The sequence below is a fragment of the Tachypleus tridentatus genome, chromosome 4 (genome assembly GCF_004210375.1).
Source record: "Tachypleus tridentatus isolate NWPU-2018 chromosome 4, ASM421037v1, whole genome shotgun sequence".
In the NCBI taxonomy this organism is placed as follows: Eukaryota; Metazoa; Arthropoda; class Merostomata; order Xiphosura; family Limulidae; genus Tachypleus; species Tachypleus tridentatus.
The window spans coordinates 61,993,495-62,014,991 of NC_134828.1; the positions used below are offsets into that span (position 1 = coordinate 61,993,495).

The following is a 21,497-nucleotide window of genomic DNA, read 5'->3' on the forward strand; positions in this document are numbered from 1 at the left end:
AACTACTTGCATTTGGAGTTTTTCTTGAACAATACTTGTACTACCTTTATATTAACCTATCCGTTATTTGAGTGGACAATGCACCACTGACATGGCTGATGAACTTTACAATTTGAGAAGGGGTGATTGTATATTTCATACAAATGCTGCAAGAGTACAACTTTGTTGGGCACTGCCCAGATGATCAGCATGGAAATGTTGACAAATTCTTTCCCCATCTAATAAGATCATATTCATTTATTTAATGGTCAGATCCTGAATGTCATTGGACAGTCAACTGGTGAATGTAATACTAATCCATGAACCTTTTAAGACATGGTTAGCTCATTTGTAATGTAGCTAGTGATCCCTAGAGTAGAAGAAAATTTTTTGAATTCATTTCTGTAAAAATGTTGAATGATGTACACATGAAGCAAAATTTCAGCTTCCACTCGAGATAATCACCCTAAATAAGGCTGATCCTCTGCTCAAAACTAAGAGAGAGATTATCAATAAATGCTTGTCCTTACTGATTAATTCACCAAGCGAGTCAAAGATTATTGGCTGATGTGTTGGATGAACAGTGAATAAGATTTGGATCATCTGAAGAAGTTTGATTTTGCTGTTGGAGTACAAAGCTATCTGTGCTGCTCTCCATAGGTATCAAAACCTGATTTTTAACATTATAAGCTTGCTGACTTATCTCTGAGCAAGGAGGACACACCTGGAGAGATTCACATGGACCAAAAGCCAACTTCATTAGCTAGTGTTTTACTGAGTGTTAGGTGTGGATAGCACTGCTCCTGAACTATATGTCTGCATTAAATTCTGTTTTGTATTAGGTTATATTTAATTTCTTTTGAAATTTAGTACTTGTAATAGTTACAGGAAAATTTCTTCTTTCTTTCATTTTGATTGTTTTATTTACCTAAATTATTTCAGTCTGACCTGGTTATTGATTTATACATGTTGTTTTAGTACTGCTGTCAAGGTATCATGAATACTAACTTAGGAGGTGATTACAGGTAGTTGCAACTTAGATGGTTAACACTTAATTTTAAGACATCAATAACGTTTTGTCAAGCATCTGAAGATTACAGTCAAATATTACAAATATGAAACATCTTGTTCATTGCAGGTCACATAATACAAGATTCATTAACTACCTTTCCTCATCATTAATATCATTCATATACCCATGAGCACTTTTCAAATTTTACAGTAGATTATGAAAAGTAAAGGTTAAAAAAAATCAATACTATAGTATTGGTTTTCATAAATAAATGCTTAATTAGGTCCATAATCAAATTTTTAGTGTATCTTGAATAAAACCTCACAAATTGATACATTTTTGCATATGAAAAATTAGGGCTCATTTTTGTCTTGTAACATTACTAGTAAAACTAAAAACAGGTTTACAATTATTTCAGAGTAAATCCAAACTGTTATTTCTGAGATAATCTTTTTCAGTAGAATTTTAAAATATAAGTAACAATGGTTATAAAATTATTTCATGATTGAGAAGGAAATGTTAACCTTTATTTGGGCAACTTTAGTGGCAGAGTATAGTTACACCATTTCAAATTTCATTACTAAAAATTTATAACTATTTACTAGACAGATAAAAATACTTCTGGGTCATAACCATCTGTTCCTTTAAGTATTTTCATTACAGCCTTTTTTACTCTATATTATTTTGATTTATCAGTATTTTCCATCAGAATTATTTTTTACCTTATGACCATGTTTTGTGTTAGGTTTTTACAAACTTCTCTGGCTATGCTTGAGTACCAATATGTGAAATACAATTATCATGTTATTTTATTATAATGCATTTTATAGTTGCATCATACAGCCTATTTTACACAGGTTTCCTTCACTTGCTCAACAATTACTACATTCTTAATATGATCAAAAGCTGTTGAGTGACCAGATCATACTTTCAACAGTCTGTGCATTACTGTGAGCATGGAGGGGCTCGTCCACTTCAGCTCAAACCAGGTCCAGTTTTAATTCAGATATTTGGCAATTTTAATTATGAACTGACAAACAAGGAGGAAGGCAGCTAATCAACAACACCCATCATTAACACAGCCATTACAGTTTAATAGTGGGATTTTACTGCTATTCTTATAACAAACCTATGGTTCTAAAGTACAAAGTAAAATTCTTTTACTTCCACCAACAGGCTATAACCTGAGAATCAGAGTTCAACATTCTATCCATTAGGCTGTGCCTGGCCATCTCAGAGCATGAGTCTATTGATTATTTTATATGTTTAATCAACTATTTCTTTGTAATTTTAGAAGATATAATAATCAACATGTGTTAATTTTTTATATTTCCTGTATTGAGAAATGTAAGGCCCCAAGCACTCACTACTTGTGACTAAGACAGGCACTCATTCTGCTACACAAATACAATAATGTAAATCTGTGAAGAGTTTTGATATATTACGTAAAACAACAACAAAAGCTGAACTAAGTCTTCCTACTTTCTACCCAGAAAAAAAAACAACCCAAAAACCTGGAATGTTTTTCTGGTGATTGTAGTTTTTACTAATATTTTAAGTCAGCTGTCATGTGAGAAAATTGCCACTTTCCTATCATGTAGGTTTTTTATTCACACAGAACAATAAACGTTTTCTATGTAATCACATCTCAAGCAATCTTTCCTTTTTTTTTCATGCTATATTCTTATTTCTCCACATACACCTAAATACGTGTAATATTTTCAAAACTTTTGATGTAGATGTTAAACATTAAATTACTGTGATAACTGAATGAGTAGAGTTCTTGTACATAGAAACAACATAATAAAAGTTCATGTAATAAAGCTAACTACAACTACATAATCTTTTCTTTCATTTCATATATTTACCAACATTAAAAATATCAACTATCAAGCCTTCTCTTAAGGAAAAAAAACAAACTTGCAGTAATTCACATATGCAAATGAATTTGCATGCCTAGTGATGTGTTACTAAAGTGAAAGAGCAAGAAAACACTTTTCTATTGCAAATATTTGTATTATGGTTCAGAATTATAAATATTATCACAAAGTTAGAGCATAATGAATATTTCTGAAATTAATAAATCCTAAGAGATTTTGAATAAAAAATATTTCTCAATATATAACATTAAATGCATTATGGCAAAATTTATATTCTTTAATATTTAAAGGAAGTAGAAAACATATCCTGCACCAAAGTACAATCAATACTTTGACTAAAATGACTACTAACCTTTACTCGTGATCTATCTTAAAAGGATTAAAAGTAATAGAGAAATTAAATGTAAGGAAACAGGTAAAAATTATTTTTCACTAACATTTAAAGATACATCAATATTTCCTGCTATGATGACCCCAATTTTATGGTTGGTACATAGTTCAATTACTGGTGTAATATAAATTTTTATGACAAAAAGTTAAAATTATCTAATTATCAGTATGTGCATAAAAACAAAGAAGAGTATTTGGAGTAAACATTTGATAAAAGTAGACTAACAATTCAGACATTTATATTCATAAACAGTAGATAAACAAGGTTTATAGCATGACACAGATGTTGGTTTTTGAGCCAGTAAGTTCAATAGCAGTAAAAGAATGGGGATGAAACATGACATTTGTTTCAACAAAATATTTATACAGAACTGTGGAAATCAGAGGAGAGAAATCAGGTAATGAATAATACAATTTACTTATAAATTTTTCCAGTTTTAAATTCAATTAAAAGTTTGTTGAATTTTGTGCAAAGCTACTCAAAGTCTATCTGATCTAGTCATCACTAATTTCAAAGTTATAGATTAAGGGGAAGACAGTAAACACCATGTACTTACAACTCTTGGGCTATTCTTGTCACATTGAATAGTGAGATATGACCATAATTTTACAAGATATCTAGAACCCCAAAGTACTGAGTGCAATTTTATGTACACCAGTAAGTTATATACACTGTAAAAATAGATTATGTCTTATCTGCAGTAAAACAAGTTCTGTAAATGTTTTATTTTCTGAAAGTTTTATTACATTATCTCCATTAGAAAAGCATGATCATATTACAGTAAAGCCCAAAATCCACTTAAAAGTAATTTTTCTGGAATTAGTTGTACATGTTTTATTTAAGGTATTTAAACTGTTAAGCCAAAGCACAGAAATTTATTATTTACTCAAAGTAAAATGTAAAATTGAAGGTGATAAGTAAAATTTTCAGTTAAATATTCACTGAAAAGTTGAATACATGGTGACACTTATGTGTTCTTGTAACTTACAAACAAAACTATATTATCAAAACACTGTTTTAATTCTAAAGGTTTAATTTACCAGAGTACCACAGTCAGATTTATTACTACTGTTAACAAGGTCGAAAGTTTATTCAGTCACTGTTATACCAGAAAAAAATATCCTTTACTAGTTTTTACAAAGGCAATTATCAAATTATGTGTTTCCTAATTTTGTAGAAGCTTATAATTTCTTAATACTCAATTGTTTAAAATTTGTTTTACACATGTATCGAGTTATAGGTCTGTGTTGCTTTTCAAGACTAATATTTTAATAATTTACCATCTATTAGAATTTGAAACTGTCTTAAGTCCATAAATGTAAGTTTCAAGTTGACCACTTTCTCTTTGCTGTATGACTGATTACATATACACATATAATAAAGTTCAAATACATCCAAAAACAGCTTCTAACAATGTAACTATTCTCTTTTTTTACATTTGCTGAGTTGAATTACCATTCCACGTATTGTTATCATCATCACTGTCATGTTGCTGGTTGTTGAGCCGATGTATGTTACCATCACGATATGTAAAACCTGAGCTATCAGATTTTCTATTTCTTAGATTCCTACAGAAGTTATTAAATTTTGTCATTCAAATGTTTCTGTTATAACAGACCATATAGCAATAAATCATGTTCACTTTAAATAAGTATCATTTTGAAGCCTGCATAAAAATCTAAATAATGTTTCTATATAATTTTTGTGTAATTAAGACTTGAAGTTTTTTTTGTCTTAATTCATTCTATTAGTGAGTTGTAAAAATATTTGAATATTTATTGTACACACAGGTATCATTACTAAAGATGTAGTAAAACATTCAATGTCTCTGCCAAGTTCAATTATATATATATATATATATATATATAAGCAAATCAGTTATTTAAAAAAACTAGAACAGGTTTTACCTTGTAAAACAGAACAAAGGCTGAAGACCAAATGCTGTTGGTTTAAACTTAGATAAGAATGATTATTCCCAACTTAAATTTGGCAAAATCATTGTACAAAATAAATATTTTTAGAAAGCTTACATTGCATCTTGACTGGAGCCCTGTGAAGAACTTGTCTTGGCATCAACGGTTGAAGGATTTGCAGAACCAGAAGCACCACTTCCAAACAAATAATCTGAGATGATGCGCCACAACACCAAGACTGGGTTGATCAGTAACCATAAATAGCTTACAATACCAGAACCTCGGTCAGAAGGTATTACAGCTTGTTCCTAGAGTTCAGAGTCAAAACACCATAAAATAAAATAAGGGCTTCAAATGTGAATGTATTATCTAATTTTAGCACAGTGTATAACTTTTACTAACTCTTAACATCCACATTAATTCTCTCACTACAAGTAGGTCATAGTGAGCATGTCATGAACTTTTAGTTTTGTTCAAAATTTAAATTACTTTATCAATATATATATGAATAAATGTCGTTATTAAACCAAATTTTAATATTATACAAGTTTCAATTTCTTAGTTTTACACAGAAAAATTCAAATAAATTTTCACTGCCACAAGAATCATGATATTTGTTCTCTTGGTACCCTCCACCCCCTTTAAATTACTTACTACACCACTTCTCTTTGAAGTATGAAATTTAATACAAATGAGTAACTATAATATAGCTATTACTAAGTGAAAGTCTAATTATTATAGCCTCCAACTTTATTTGCCTAACAAGACAAACTACAAAAACAGATCCATTTATCACACAACCTGTCTCATTCTCCTTTCAAAATTTTTTGATAATTCTCTCTGACATCTATCATTAAGTACAGTATCACTTAATAGTAAAAATCCTGGTGAATCAAAATGGCAGTCATAAAAACCACGTTTAAAATATTAACAATGACTATTTCACAGTACTAGCTGAGCAAATCTAAAGCCTATTGTACTTATAAAGTCACTTAGATCGTTACATACGTGTTTACGAAACAGATGAAGATTTGTTTAAACAGCGAAATTTCGGTTTAAGTGGTTTTTTGAGACAGGTGCATAGAAACAAATTATGAAATTTGTTGCTCTAATTCATTCACAGATTTCTGTTTGTATACACACGTGTATGTGTGTGTAAAATTAGATTTGAGGGTTGCTTGGTAGAGATTCCAATGAGTAATAAAACTCAATCAAGTATACATGCACACTATCCTTGGTATTTCTGGTACAGAAAAATGTAGCTAATAAAACATGTTAAATGATGAATAATGCTATACTGTTTTCGTTACAGAATACTGACAAGTTTGTCTTGATCAGATCAAGCAGCTAAGAAAATTATTTTAAGTCCATCTTGTCTTAGTGAGAAAGCCAGTTAAATTAAGTAATTAAAGGACATTGTTTGTTTTATGCATATTATTATGTGTGCTTAAAATGTATTATTGAAGTAAATGAAAAATTATTGTGCTAGGAACATCATTATGGAAAATTAGGATTAAATGTCATCCACAACTGACAGCAAGTTACAGATAAGTACTTTATTTCTTGTTTTTCATGTATATGTATTTTTTTTTAATAAATTAATGATTATAAAAGTGATTAAAATATAAAAATTAGAAACTTATGAGGTTAGTTCATGTGTTACATCATTCAGTTTGTAATGCAGGCTACATGGTCACCAAAATATTTATAACTTGTATAGCAGGATTATTAGTTAGACACAATTCAAAGGGCAATAGAACAATAAAATTAAGTAGCAAGAGATGTAGACTGTTACAAGCTTCAAGCTATTTAGGATAAACAATTGTAGTATTCAAAAACAATCTGCAGTCATTCTAGAAAGAAACAAATGTAATTTTGATTAATTATGTTTTTTATGGTGGTTAAAGGGTTGGTTAAATTTACTGTGTCTGTATAGTTATGTCAGAGAAAATAACAGATAAAATAAAGTTCTACTGTAACAATCATTTGACATTTCTTAAACAAGTTTTAAGAGGTTATGCAAATGAAGTATTTTTTAATCGTGACATGAGTATTTTACACTCAGAAGTCAGTACTCTGACTATGTACATTTGCAGACAAATCTATATTAAAAATACTTAATCAGAAAATCTGATTTGTTTGTTTATTGAAAGTCTGCCAAATATTGTGGAAATACACAAAATATGTTAAGAGTTATCGTATGGAAACTGATGACTACATTGTAGTTGCAAGGTTCGCCACATCAACCAAAGCCATATGAAAAGATTGTGTTTTTACTTCAAATATACATAAAAATATACTAGCTAGGGTATTTGTAACCTGGAAAGAAGTTATGTAAATTCATGTTTCATGAAAGATTATTTTAAGACAAGAGTTGTTTCCTTTATAATTAAAAAAAAAACCCAACCATAAAATGCCCATAAAAGCAGCAAAACACAAAATGTGAAGCTTTAAATTTGCATGTACCTCCTCATCTCATGGACCCAACAAACCTTCATGCCAAATTTGGTGAATGTCCATCAACAGGGGTGAAGAAGTGGTGAAAATACACTGTTATATCCACACCCTGCAAAGTATTTAAACAGACATACAACAGACAATAATATTATACAGTAGAACCTGTCTAAGCCAGAAAATCTGTACAAGCTGGAAATATCAAAATTTTGCAGCCTTATCTTTAGATTTCTCTTATAAAAGGCCCTCTATATGGTACAACCTGCATTAACAGTCAGAAAACTATCTTTCACCTGTCTCTTCTATGAACAAGTAGAATTAGAGCCTGAGTAAGACAGAAGAAATGTTTTTGATTAAATACTAATTTCTTAATTAATAATTTCTTTAAATATTAATAAATTCTTGACCATTTTGTTACAGTAAGTATTGGTCAAATATATTTTTTTCTGCTGTCATTATTTTTGCAGTTACATTAATGAAACAAAAAAATAGGAATTCTTTACTTTTCCTAGATAATGCAACTTTTCACCCAAAAGTTTAACTTTCAAATGTTCATTTATTCTTTCAACCTTCATGTAGAACATCAGTTCTAAAGCCACTAGATAGTGGAATTATACAGTGTATAAAACTGAAATACAAAAAATTAATGCTTCAGCATATTATTGCAAACATGGACCACTGTAAGAGAGCATCTGAAATTACCATGAAAATTGACGAGTTAGATAGAATTGCATTTTTAAGTCAATCAAATGCATAAAAGATGAATGGGTAATAAAGTGCTTTCAAAACTGTAGATTTATTCTTGATAATGGCAGAGATTGTGGAGAAGTTATGATGTTATGATGATTCTAGTGAAATCCAAACTCTGAAAAGACTGATAGAGATGATTCTGTGAATGTGGAAAAAAATGTTTTAACAGACTGATGAAATTTATTTAAAATCTGTAATATAATTGCAAGATGGTAACAGTGTGATAAAATTCAGAAGATGAACAAAATGGAAAAGATAGTGAGGAAATAGAAATTCTTACTTCATCACAAGTGTTAAAAGTTATATTAACACTATAAAATTTTATGTAAAAATGAAGGGGGAAAATTAACTTCATGAAAAGGCTGTAGAATTGATGTTCTCTTTTAACTGCATGAGAAGGCCCATTAAAAAAAAAAAGAAACAGTTGAAATTGGACACTTTCTTCAAATAAATTTTATTAAGATTTTGTACTTGCATATATTTTGATTGTTTGTTTGTTTTTGAAATTCACACAAAGCTACTTGAGGGCTATCTGTGCTAGCCGTCCCTAATTTAGCATTGTAAAACTAGAGGGAAGGCAGCTAGTCATCACCACCCACCGCCAACTCTTGGGCTACTCGTTTACCAACGAATAGTGGGATTGACTGTCACATTATAATGCCCCCGTGGCTGAAAGGGCGAGCATGTCTGGCACGACAGGGATGCGAACCCACGACCCTCAGATTATGAGTCTCACGCCTTAACATGCTTGGCCATGCCGGGCTGCACATATTTTGAATGTCTATTTTTGTTCTTGTTCTAATAAATATAGCATAAACAGTACAACAACTTTATTCACAAATGTCTAACTTCCCTTGAGTCAAGCAAGTATAAGGTTTTGCTCAAAAATTATATATAACTAAGGAAATGCATGTTCACTATATCTAAGCCGGAAATTTTACTCGGTCCTATGTGATACTGCCTTAGATAGGATTTACTGCATTACATCTGCACAAGATGTATTCATGATGTCATATCTGCACCCTTAGAATGGAGAAAAATAAAATTCTACATGATGGGAAATGAAAGCAAAAAAGGAAAATTGTTTCCCTTATTGCAAGTTTACACTTACACAGGATAAACATTTCTGAAGTTGGAGTTGCACATTGTGTAATAAAAAAGTTTTCTGAGTATCATGTAAGCAATAGTTTCATTATAGTATGATATATAAAATCTTACTTTACTTTGCTTTTTTATCATCAAATTGCATACTGTTACAATTATGAAGATATTACCAGAATATAATATGCATTGATATTTGTTAGTATAACTGACTTGTTAGCTTATATCAGTTTATACAAGTTTATATCAGGCATTTTTTTTTTATACAACACAATGGCCTGAAAGCATAAAAATGCACTACAACAGCAAATTGCTTAGCTTATGAATTAGTGATAGGCATAATCCGTGATGACAAGTAAACCCACTTGTAGAGAAACATATGTAAAAATGGTTGGTATGGGTAGAGAAAACTATGTAGTTTTCTACATAGGTTTATATTTCCCCAAATATAAACTATGTAGTTTTCTCTACCCATACCAGCTGTTTTTATATATATTAGTGATAAGTATACTTTTGCATTCACAACAATTATTTCTAGTGTCCAGTTTATACTTATCTACAAGTTAGTACTTTTATGTTAGTTTATGTTTTGCTAATGGGACGATTATGGTGCATTTGGTCCTGCAATATTTTAACTGGAAGGAAAGAGGTGATGGTTCTACAAATGTTAGTCCAACACAAAGTTTTGTAAATTTCCTATAGATGTGAAGCATGGAATTTTAATCAATGTCCAGTCAAGGTAATTAAATACAGAACTATAGGACCTATATACTATCCATTAAATTTGAAATTAATTACCATTCACTTTAACAGCTTATGCACTTGTGTGTCACTGATTGTGTAACAACCTCTTCTTTACAGCGTCACTCTTCAATCCCTGTACAAAACTTCTTGTAATTTGTTATACCAATTATAATTTTTGCTACATAGTATTAAAGCCCTTAACAAATTACTGATGACTTTATTGGGAAATCCTGTGATTTACGAGATCATATTCATTCATTTTTTAATAGCACTCAAATATCACTTAACATAATATTTAAGGACATGAAAGGACCTGTTGGCCCATTTTGGCTGTCTCATCCTCTAAGCCAAAATAATAGTATTAAATAAATAAATTAATTAAAAAACTTAAAGCCAGCTCTTATCATTCATATATATTTCAAACAATATCCAGAGGCTATCCATTCTATAAGCCAACCACTCTATTTTAGAAATAAAATTGTCTTAGCTGAAGATGGCTTCTACCCCTTGCCTAAATGGTGTTCCATTTGTGTTCCCTAGTTCTATAATTCTCACTGTTAAATATGAAAAATGTTGATGCATTAACATTACCAATTCCTTTTACAATATTAAATACTTCAATCAGATTGCTTTCAACTCTTCTCTTTTCAAGAGAAAACAATTTTAAGAATCTTAATTTCTCCTCATATGACAACCCATCCATCTCAGGTACCATTTTAGTAACCCTTTTCTGAGCCCTTTTCAACAATTCAATATATATCCTGAAGTAAGGAATCCAATACTGAACACATTGGCCTAAACTGTGACTTATAAAACAAAATTATATTTTCTTTAGACTTGTTTTCAATATTTCTGTAGACAGCCTAAAATCTTATCTGTCCTACTGCTTGGATGGTTTAAGATACTGATCAACCACTTCACCAAGATCCTTTTCTTTCATGATACTATGTTATTCACATCCAAATTATATTTATAATTTAAACCCACATACAACATCTTGCACTAATCATAATCAAAATCCATCTGCCATTTATTTGCCCAACTAACTAAATAATGAAAACCCTTTTGTAAAGCAGCAGCTTCCTCTTTACAGCCAGCAACACTCAACACCTTGGTATCAACAGCAAATTTAAATAATTTATTGACTATTTTTTCATCCCCTCAATGATCCCATTCCCATTCTAATATTTTGTTTACCTCTAATGTATTTAAAAAAAAATTCTTAATGTTAATATTTATGTTTTTAGGTAAATTATCTTCATACATCTTTTTGGATATCCTAATTTCTGGGGTGAACAACTTTCTTGATATTCTGTAATCTTCTAAACCTACTATAAAACTAGTCAATTTAAATTTCTTAAATCTGTGATGCTTTCTTTAAAATTTTATCTCGTACCTTTTGTGAGCCAACCTGGTTTCTTCTACTTGCAGTTACCCTTTTATTTTTGTAATAAATATTTGTTTTGAATATTAAAAATTTTTTCTTCAAATATGTACTCATTTGTTCAGTGTCACCATGTAACTCAACTGCCCCAGATTTTTATACCTATTGTTTAATGTGTTACTTTTTAGACTTTTCTTGATATATGCACATGCAGAGTACACTTTATATGCTTCAAATATTAAAAACTTGAGGTGAATCTTAGAGTTTCTCTAGCATTCATTGCTTTGACTTTTCTTGGATGAGAGAAACCTCTTTTTCAAATGGTAGTTGATCCCATTATTTTTTTCAAGTTCATAAACAGTTGTATACAGCTGCTACAGAAAAGCAGTGAATGTGACAGTGGCACAGAATTTATTTAAAAACTTTTGTGATAGCAAGTTGTCCTGCTCAATGTATGCAACATTTGTTGATACAACACATTAAATAACCACTAAAAACTTTAGATGTATTATATGCATAACCAAGGCACATAAATCTTTACAGAGATATCTGGAAGAATGATTAGTATAAGCTGCAAACACTGGCAAAATGCAAATAGATATATGCCTTAGGCTCAATGAAACAACAACACAAAAGAATCAAGTTCTATTTGTAGAAACAGCCATTAATGGGTTCATGTTACTCATATATGGTATTAAAAAGTTGATAAAGGGAGTCAACAAAATTAGCCTTCCTGCACATATCTGTCAACATTGTTAAAAAAGCTTGGGATTATAATGTTATGATAACAGAAAACTTTCTGGCTTCCGTAGCTCTGCCCCAGAGACTCTAGCTACTCAAGATATGAATAAATGGTGAGACCTTATGCATTCTTGTGACTTACAAACTATGCTATATGCTAAACAAAATGGACAAAACTTACTGGTAGAACTAGTACAACTGCAGTGGGAGCAAGTTGCAAGTCTCGAAGAGGTTTCTGGAAATCTTCTTTCTTAAACTGTCTTCTTGGGAATGTGGTGGACAGAACAAATGAAGAGAATGGGGGATGCACAGACTTAAAGACAAATATAAAAGTTCTTTAAAAGATACTGATTCACAATATAACAAAAATACAGTTTTTTAAATAACTGCAAGGAAAACATACTTTTTTGATACAGTTGATCAGGCAGAAAAGTATATATTTTGTTCGCCAAATGACATGATCCAGTTATCATAGATAGCTATGTATGAAGCTTAATTTTCAGAAAATAAGACAATTTAAAAGATATCGTAAAATATATTATGTATTTCTTAAAAAAAGTATTGGAAAAACGTGATTTACCTGTATGGATAAAATACTTCTATATCATTGATAACAGATGTTTGTTAGTAAATGATGGGAAAACAGACACAAAGTTCAGGGTTTCCCAATAACCCATCAATGAAACTACAACTAATCACTTTATTAAAAAGCAATGTAATCTACCTGTATAGATAAAAGACATTACTGAGCAGATATCCTTATAATTTTCTATTTTTATTAAATAGGTTTTACATGCAGAAAGTATGTAAATAAAAAAATAAAATTACGAGTCTAAATATGCCTTTGCAACACAATATGTTTCTTCTGCCACACGAAGCTGAGTATAATTCATTGTGACTACCTTCATTTGATTATTGTTTACAAAACTAAACTTGGAGCAATATCAGAATGTTGGGGGGAATTATAAACTACAAATACCTATAATAAAACGAAAAACACCACATTATTACTTTTGCAAAGAATTTATTTTTAAAACATTTCCTCAAGGAAAGAATGGTAACTGTTGGTCACTTTTGTGATATTTTAAGCTAAATAAAAATATAAATCTTTCATATAATATTAAAGGATTTCACTTCTTTTCAGCTGCATCACTGGATACTTTGACTTTAGATTCACTCCTTGAAATAATAAATTACAACTACAAACATACACAGCAAAACAGGTTCTATGAATAAACTTAAATTTCTCAGCTTAATCAAAGTCATAAAGTGTATCTGACAAAATCATATTCAGCATTGCTATTCAAATACAAGAAAACAGGGAATTAGCAAATGTGGGAAAATTCACAGGTGATGTAACAAACAATAAGATGGTTAGAAGCATTTGCAATTTATGTCTGTTAAGGCTTTAATATATTATTACATCATATAGTTCTTAAACCTACGTCTTTTAGTACATAGATGCACCAAAAAGCAATTGAATAATACAGAACATTCCATATTCTTAGACACTTTTCATTACATATGTTTGAGATAATCTTATGAATTATTTTATATGTTGAAAAATTTTACTAATTCATCAATGTTTTTACCTCTTGAACAAACTGATAAAGCTTTTCTAGTGGAGCATCAGCAAGGAACTGTTGAGTGACAGATGAGCCATCAGGAAGCCGAAACTGAATACGAGCAAACTGACTGAAATTCAAGTTTGAAATAATTAGGTGTATTCACTACTTGTTTGTGAAATACATATTACCAGACAAGAAATATTTGTCAGTAATTATATCAATTGCAACACACACACACACACACACACACACAAAACCAGGTAAAGTTTATCATATTCCACAAGTAGTTTTGATTATTAGCATGTAAGGAGGTTAATATATATATACCTAAACTACACTAAGATATTTACAAAGGATGAAGAAGAGAAGTTTTGTACTTTGCAGAGGAATTGGTAGAATGTTATTTTTACATTGAGAATTCAGATTTTTCCTGTGTTGCACTAATTCTTTTAATTACATCTCTTTGCACCCAACTTTCCAACATGCAAAATAATTAAAAATACCCTTAGAACAACTGCGGATGATCCTACCTTTAATGGTTCACTAATAATAAGCAAAAGTCGTGATAACTGCATCATATTAAAAAATTAACACCACAATACTGCCATCTAAACATTTAGTATTAAAATGAAAATTTGAATTTCAGTCCTAGAAATATATTTCATGAAAAGTTACATAATAATGTTCAGCAAAAATGCTTCAGATTTTACAATTAACAAAAGCAATAATTACTTATGTAAGCTTCACATATCTCTTTCTCCCTGGGTATCCTTTAAATAAATGAAACAAGCAATTAACACAGCATTACATCCACCACTATTCTGGTACAGATATCTAGACGACACGATTATAGGATTCACATCTACAGAAAACACTTTTTTCAATCACATTAACTCTATACATCCCAACATTAACTTCACATGTGAACAGGAAGAAAGCAATCAAATATCATTTCTTAACCTCAAAATTACAGAACCAATACACAATTTAAAACAGAAATCCAACCAAAAAATCATCCATACTGGACTACACATTCCTTGGGACTCAGCACATGAAACAAAACAAAAATTCAACATACTAAGAAACCAAATAAACACAACCATAAAATTATGCTCACTAGATAAAATTAACGACAAATTAGACAAAATAAAACAATACTTCATCAGCATCAATAAGTTTCCTCCACAAACCGTAGAAAACATTATAAGCACATACCTAGACAGAAAGCAAAATCAACCAACAAAAGTAAATATATTTCACGAATCAAAAAATCACGAAACCATATACTGCTGCATACCATATATTCCCAACATTAGCAGAAAAATAACCAACATTTGGCAAAAACTAGTAACAAAATATGGCATTCCAGTTAATACCAAATTTATTCAAAAACCAGGCACAAAACTGAGGTCTATGCTATGTAAAAACTACAATGACAAACACAACACCAACATTATTTATAAAATACAATGTGATAACTGCCACGACTTCTATATTGAAGAAGCAAGTAGAAAAATGGAAACCATATTCAAAGAACAATGTAACCATAGAAAACACTTAAATACTAAGTAAAGAAACAAATGCAAAATTAAAGCAGCCTTACTCATACAACAACTCAAGCCCAAAATAAACCAATACAGAGAAACACCTTTATACCTATATTAATAAATATAATCAAACATCTAAGCATGCCCTCTACATTCCTACACTCAGTTACACAACCACCTTCAAACACGTGGTCAGCTATCGGTTAGTTACCTCTATTTCTTTGTGAACCTGACGATGACCAAAGAAGGTTGAAACAAACATTGTTCGCTTCTCTACATAAAAATTTTCTCAACCAAAACCAGCCATTTTTACATATATATGAAATGTATTTCAAATTTTATTTTCGTGGTAATGAGGTTGTTCAAATCAACTGGATTTTTTGGGATCAAATTTTGGGATATGGTAAAGCAAATAACAGATGAAATATAAAGTTTTGCTGAAAACAATATATTTGAAGTGTATTTAGGATGCTTTAGGGATTACACAATGGAAATTTGAGCTCAGGAAAAATATCTTGAATCTTAAAATTACTTGGTGCACAAACTGTTCAACTCAAATATGCAATATATTCATGAACAAATCTTTAATTTATGAAAAATACTTCATTAAAAAACAATTTTTTTGTTAGTCAAGTACTTATAATGTTAACTGAAGCACTGCCAAATTTTGTGAATAGGTACGCATTACATAAAAAGGCAGAAGTATTAAATTTCTAAAGACTTTAAATGAGTAGAAAGAGGTCATGTGGTCAATCCATCTAACCAAGCCCATGTTGAAAGAGATATATGTATATGCACCTGGCATAAACAAATAATGCCCAAAAGAAAACACTCAAATAGTCCATCCTACGCTGCTTCTGTGTTCATATTAAAAAATATTTAAAAAATAAGTTTTCAATCTGTTTATTAATGACCATCTCAGGACAATAAAAAAAAAAAAATCAAAGCCCATAACTTTTGTACCAAACTCCATCTTTGTATTCCATGTTACATCAATATTTACTTTTATCACTATATATTTCTAATACTCTTACAATCAACACCACAAACTATGCAAAGAAATTGGTGGGGTCAGCAACTATATTTCAATCAATATGATCTCCATAAAGTACAAACCATTTCTCTCATTGTTCTATCAAATTAAATTCCTAAAACTAAAGGCATAACATTAGAGTTACAATTGCATAGATCTGTTTTAAGAATTAGTTTCTTCTAAAAATGATGTCATAAAAGAAACATAGAAATCAGAGGGTGTTAGATCAGAACTTCTTGAGAAATTGTCTATCCAACCTTCTAAGCTATGGTTATTACACAGTTATTAGTTTATACTAACATTCCATACTATACCAAACAACTCTTTATAAGCCATTGAATTATAATTTCTCACTATTTTCAACAAATTATAACAATTACTGCTTATTTACTGGGTTATTCATTTCCTTTATTGTTTTAAATTTTGTATTTATCCTTCTCGATGCAATTATTTCAAATATTTGACAATATTGAATGTATTCATTAATAATATGATTGTCCCAGTTTTCTCTTTCATACAAAATTGAACACTTGTTCACAATAACATACCTAAAATTAGTTTTCTTAGCTGTTATGTGTCAATTAAAATGTCCATCATAAATTTCTATGAAGCACAAAACATTATCTATACAACATATAAGCACACCTGTTGGCAGCTGCTTCTCTTGCTGCTTTTTCTTGTTCTGCTTTTAATTTTGCTTCCTCCTGCAGCCGTCTTTGTCTAAGCTCATCAGCTTTGGCTTTTTCGAAGCGAATTGCTCTTTCTGCCCTGTAAATATATTTGATTTTAAAAATCAGGTGCAATATTTGACAATTTACAAAACAATAAATACAAATAAAAATATTTGAAAAAAACAAACAAACACACACCCAGTCTGTGAATTGATAGGACCAAATTTTGGAGACTAGGTAGCCTAGAGAAAGAGGTGTCATGGTTTTGGTATTCAAGTTATGATTCAAGAAAACTGTACTCCAATAAAAGAGCTCAATTTTTTTACCCAAGAACAAAACAGTTTACTTTGAAACAAATTCAACTCTTAACAGTGTTTTCCCATAAAAAATGCATATATTAAAAGGCTGACTGTTCTTGCACGTAATAGTAGAAATGTTCCCTTCAAGCAAGTGCGGCACTTATGCCATCTTATAGCAGCAAGTAAGCTTTGTTAAATAATTCTTGGCCACTTCTATTGACAAGACTCTTTAAAACCAAAATGAAAATAGTTTGGTAGAGCTGAAGAACCAGATGTTAAGTATCTGTGGATTGGTGTGGGTGGTACGATTCTTAGTCCTTCAGAGTCTAGAAACTATTGTGAATTAAATAATATTGATGGGAAATTAAGATTCAAAATAATGCAGAGTTCAAATCAACCCACCAATAACATATCTTCAACTTTCAGACTAGATGTTAAGACAACATATGTTTTACTTAATAGTTTCAGATAAATGACAAATTTATTCATCTTATTAAATATCTTTGTATGACAATATTTTTGACAACTAAACATATATAAAGTATTGTAGTTGAATTGAAACTGAACTGTTCCACAATATAAATTTATTTCACTGGTTCAACATTTTAATTTTACAACATCGTCAGGAATGAGACTTACAATTCAAATGCTAAGAACAAAAGTTAATGACATTTCTATAAGTGAGAAATCTATTGGTGTGAAACAACAAAAAATTTGTAAACAACAATAAAACCTAATGTAAAATAAAGCACACTCAAAATTTATCAGTACTTCAATAAAGTGCTTGACCTGTTAATCTTACACTACACTTTGATGTACACACTATTGGGTAGGCCACATCTGGAGTATTGTGTTTAATCATGGCCTCCTCACCTTAGGAAGGACATGGAATTGTTGGAAAGGGTTCAGAAAAGTGCCTGTAGAATGATATCTGGGATAAAAACCATTTCTCTTGAAAGAAGAGTTAAAGACACCTTTATTTTTCTGAGGTAATTGCATTAATATGAAATGGATGTAATCAAGTTAAGGGAGTTTAAACCTTTTGTTACAGATAGGTCAGAGTGGACATATCATGACCTTTAAAAGATGCATTTAATACTTAAACTACTTTATCATCAATGTAAACAAATAAACATACCATCAAATATAATTAATAAAACAAATTATAAGTTTTATATTCCTAATTTTATAAAGAAATAGTGAAAGACTTCTATCTCCTTTAGTACAAGATTCGTGACATTTGTTCTCTTGGTCTTCTACCTTCTCTAATTTATTTAACATCCCTATTTAAAGTACAGGATTTAACATAACCTTCTCATTATACTACAGATATTACGGAAGCAAAGTATAATTTTTAAAGTCTTCAATATTATTAGTTTACAGTCATAAGAAAATCAGACCCACTTGTTACATCATCTGTTTTACAAACTGCCAGAAAATCTCCTAGACATTTTATAATGTACAAATTGTAACTAACAACGTTTTAATCTATCAAACAATGTACTGTTTTCACTGCAGAAAATATCTATTATTTTAAGTCAGAATGTTCCTCTTGTAGAGATAAGATTAAGAAGTGTGTATGATATGAATTTAAGGCTCTTAAGAGCAAGTTATAAAACCATTTCAAGTTATAACAGTTATTGGACGTTGTGTATTATTATGTTGTGTTAACAGTGCATTATTGAAATAAATTACTTAGGGTACTAGTATCATCAGTATATATAAAAAAAAATTATTAAATTTCATCAAATAGCAGCAAAGGAACAAGAGGCTAAATGTAAGAACCATATCATGTTTTCCACTACAATTTTTTTTTTTTTTAATTACTGTTATAAAGGTGACAAATGTAAAAATTGAAAAATTAAGTTAATTAATGTTAAATTAGGAATGCAACAACAGTTCTTTAATAGGTATGCTCATGAAAAGCTTGTGCATTACATCATTCAATACAGTAGCATGAGTTACATGTTAAGTGATTTACAACTTGTGTGGTAGAATTATTAGTTAAACATGGTTCAAAGAGCAATAAAACAATAAAATGAAATATAAACAGATATATAATATTACACACCTTAACATTTAGAATAAACAAATGTAGTTTCCTGTTACAATTTGTAGTCATTCTTCAAAGAAAAAAATAGTAGTTTAGATTTATTTCATTTTTTTTTTTAATGATGGTTATAAGTTTGACCAATTTCACATGGAGACTGGGTAGAGAAAATAAAAGATAAAATAAAGTTTTACTGGAAAAAAATCTAATATTTATTAAAGAGGTTTCAAAGGTTATGAAAACAAAATTTGAAAATTTTCAGATGAAGAAAAGTATTCTTGATATTAACATGAAAAACAATTTGAACTTGAAGTCATCAAAACTGACTTAATATCTTCATGGATAAATTTCAAGTAGAAATAATTACAAAATCTGATTTTTTGTGTATAAAGACTTGAAATATTTACTGAAAGGTTGACACATTTTATGAAAATACTCATCCCACATTAAAAGTTGCAAGTATGTATGCTGTAATGATTACTCTGAGGTTATAAGATTGTTCACATTAACAGAGCCCATGTGAAAAGTGTTAAGGGAAGAGTGTAAAATATTTATGTGAGAGCTGGCTTTGAATATTTTATTTTCATTTTAAGTTTATTTAAATCGATGGGATGACTTAGATGTACCTACAATTCCCATGTTGAAATTAAATTATTTGTATATGTACTTATTACATTGTACTTTTTCATTTTTGGCTTGTGTTATTTGACAAGAGGGGTCTTCTTATCAGCTACTTTTATAATTAAAAACATACATGAAAAACCAGAAATTTAATACTAACATTTGAAAACTTGTTGGCCCATTGATAAAACTTAAGCCTGCTTTTCTTTTAATGATAGTACAAGTAAATTAAATATTGATTTATTTCAAGTATACATGTAAGATGGCAATAATAACATGCAAAGTAAACAATGTTCTATAACTATTATAATTTAACTAATTTTCTAACTGGGGCATAAGTGCCTTAAAATAATTCTCTCAGTCACTTGACCTGAAATCAGTGATAGCAACTCTCAACCTGAAGTTGAAATAGCTAAATATCTCTACTAAAACAAATATATCATTTAGTAAATCAAAACTTAGTCTTTCTATTAGTTATAAATGATGTAACATCAAACATCAGAGAACATAACTAGCAATTTGTAAAAGAAATGATGTATCTTCGTAAACAAAGGTTGAAGGCTATAAAAATTAGACAATGTCTTAATAATATCTACATTATAATGGGTAATTTAAATTAAACTCAAGGCAGAAGAGAGGGTCAGTGAGAAAAATGAAGAATGAGCAAGTTGGAGTGAACAAATATCATGATACATAAACAAGTGGAGTTTGAGAATTTATTTAAATATTTCCTTTCAAAGTTAATAACAAACATATATTATTAAAAGTTGTCTTATCAACAATATTTTCATGCAATATATATTTGTATACATTGATAATATGGTTTAATTAAATTTTGAATGTAACTTTGCAAAAGCTCATGGTATCCACAATGACTGATCTGTAACAAGAGGTTTAAATGGATTTCCAACTAAGCTACATAATGAGTTAAATTACTTCTATTAAGTGGTTCAGTTAAATACTAGATTTACAATAAATTTATTAAAAATCAGAATGTTCTCTTTTTGTTAGTTATAAATATAATCCAATAAAAAAGTGCAGAGAAAATTACGACTATTTTTTTTTGAAAGACAGGAAATGGTATGCAGAGAATGGCTTGTGACGAAACGTAGAAAGGTTATGAAATGGGCACTTTCATCTGTGTATGTTAATAATTGGCACAGTCTTTCTACTAAGATCACATATCAGTTTATCTCCTGAGCAACACTAAATGCTTTGAAAAGATCATGTTATATACTATTTAAAGGTTATAAAAGACAAACAACACTCTTTAGAAAGAAGATTTATGATGACTCTACCCAAATGATCATGCACTTAAGTCCACAGTAGATTTAATTCTAGTACCAGTTACTCTATTAA

General features: G+C 29.8%; 1 protein-coding gene across 2 annotated transcripts in view; it reads right to left on the reverse strand.

The window, feature by feature from the left end:
- Positions 1 to 3,946: 3,946 nt before the first annotated feature.
- Positions 3,947 to 21,497, reverse strand: part of LOC143249253 (UBX domain-containing protein 4-like) — a 46,332-nt gene continuing 28,781 nt past the window's right edge. For both annotated transcript variants that reach the window (XM_076498775.1, XM_076498776.1), the window contains exons 10-14: positions 17,143 to 17,265; positions 13,942 to 14,044; positions 12,531 to 12,662; positions 5,293 to 5,483; positions 3,947 to 4,830 (exon numbers count right to left, since the gene is read on the reverse strand). In XM_076498775.1, coding sequence (XP_076354890.1) covers positions 4,695 to 4,830; positions 5,293 to 5,483; positions 12,531 to 12,662; positions 13,942 to 14,044; positions 17,143 to 17,265 — 685 coding nt within the window. In that variant the 3' untranslated portion in view covers positions 3,947 to 4,694. The remainder of the gene's footprint in view (positions 4,831 to 5,292; positions 5,484 to 12,530; positions 12,663 to 13,941; positions 14,045 to 17,142; positions 17,266 to 21,497) is intronic.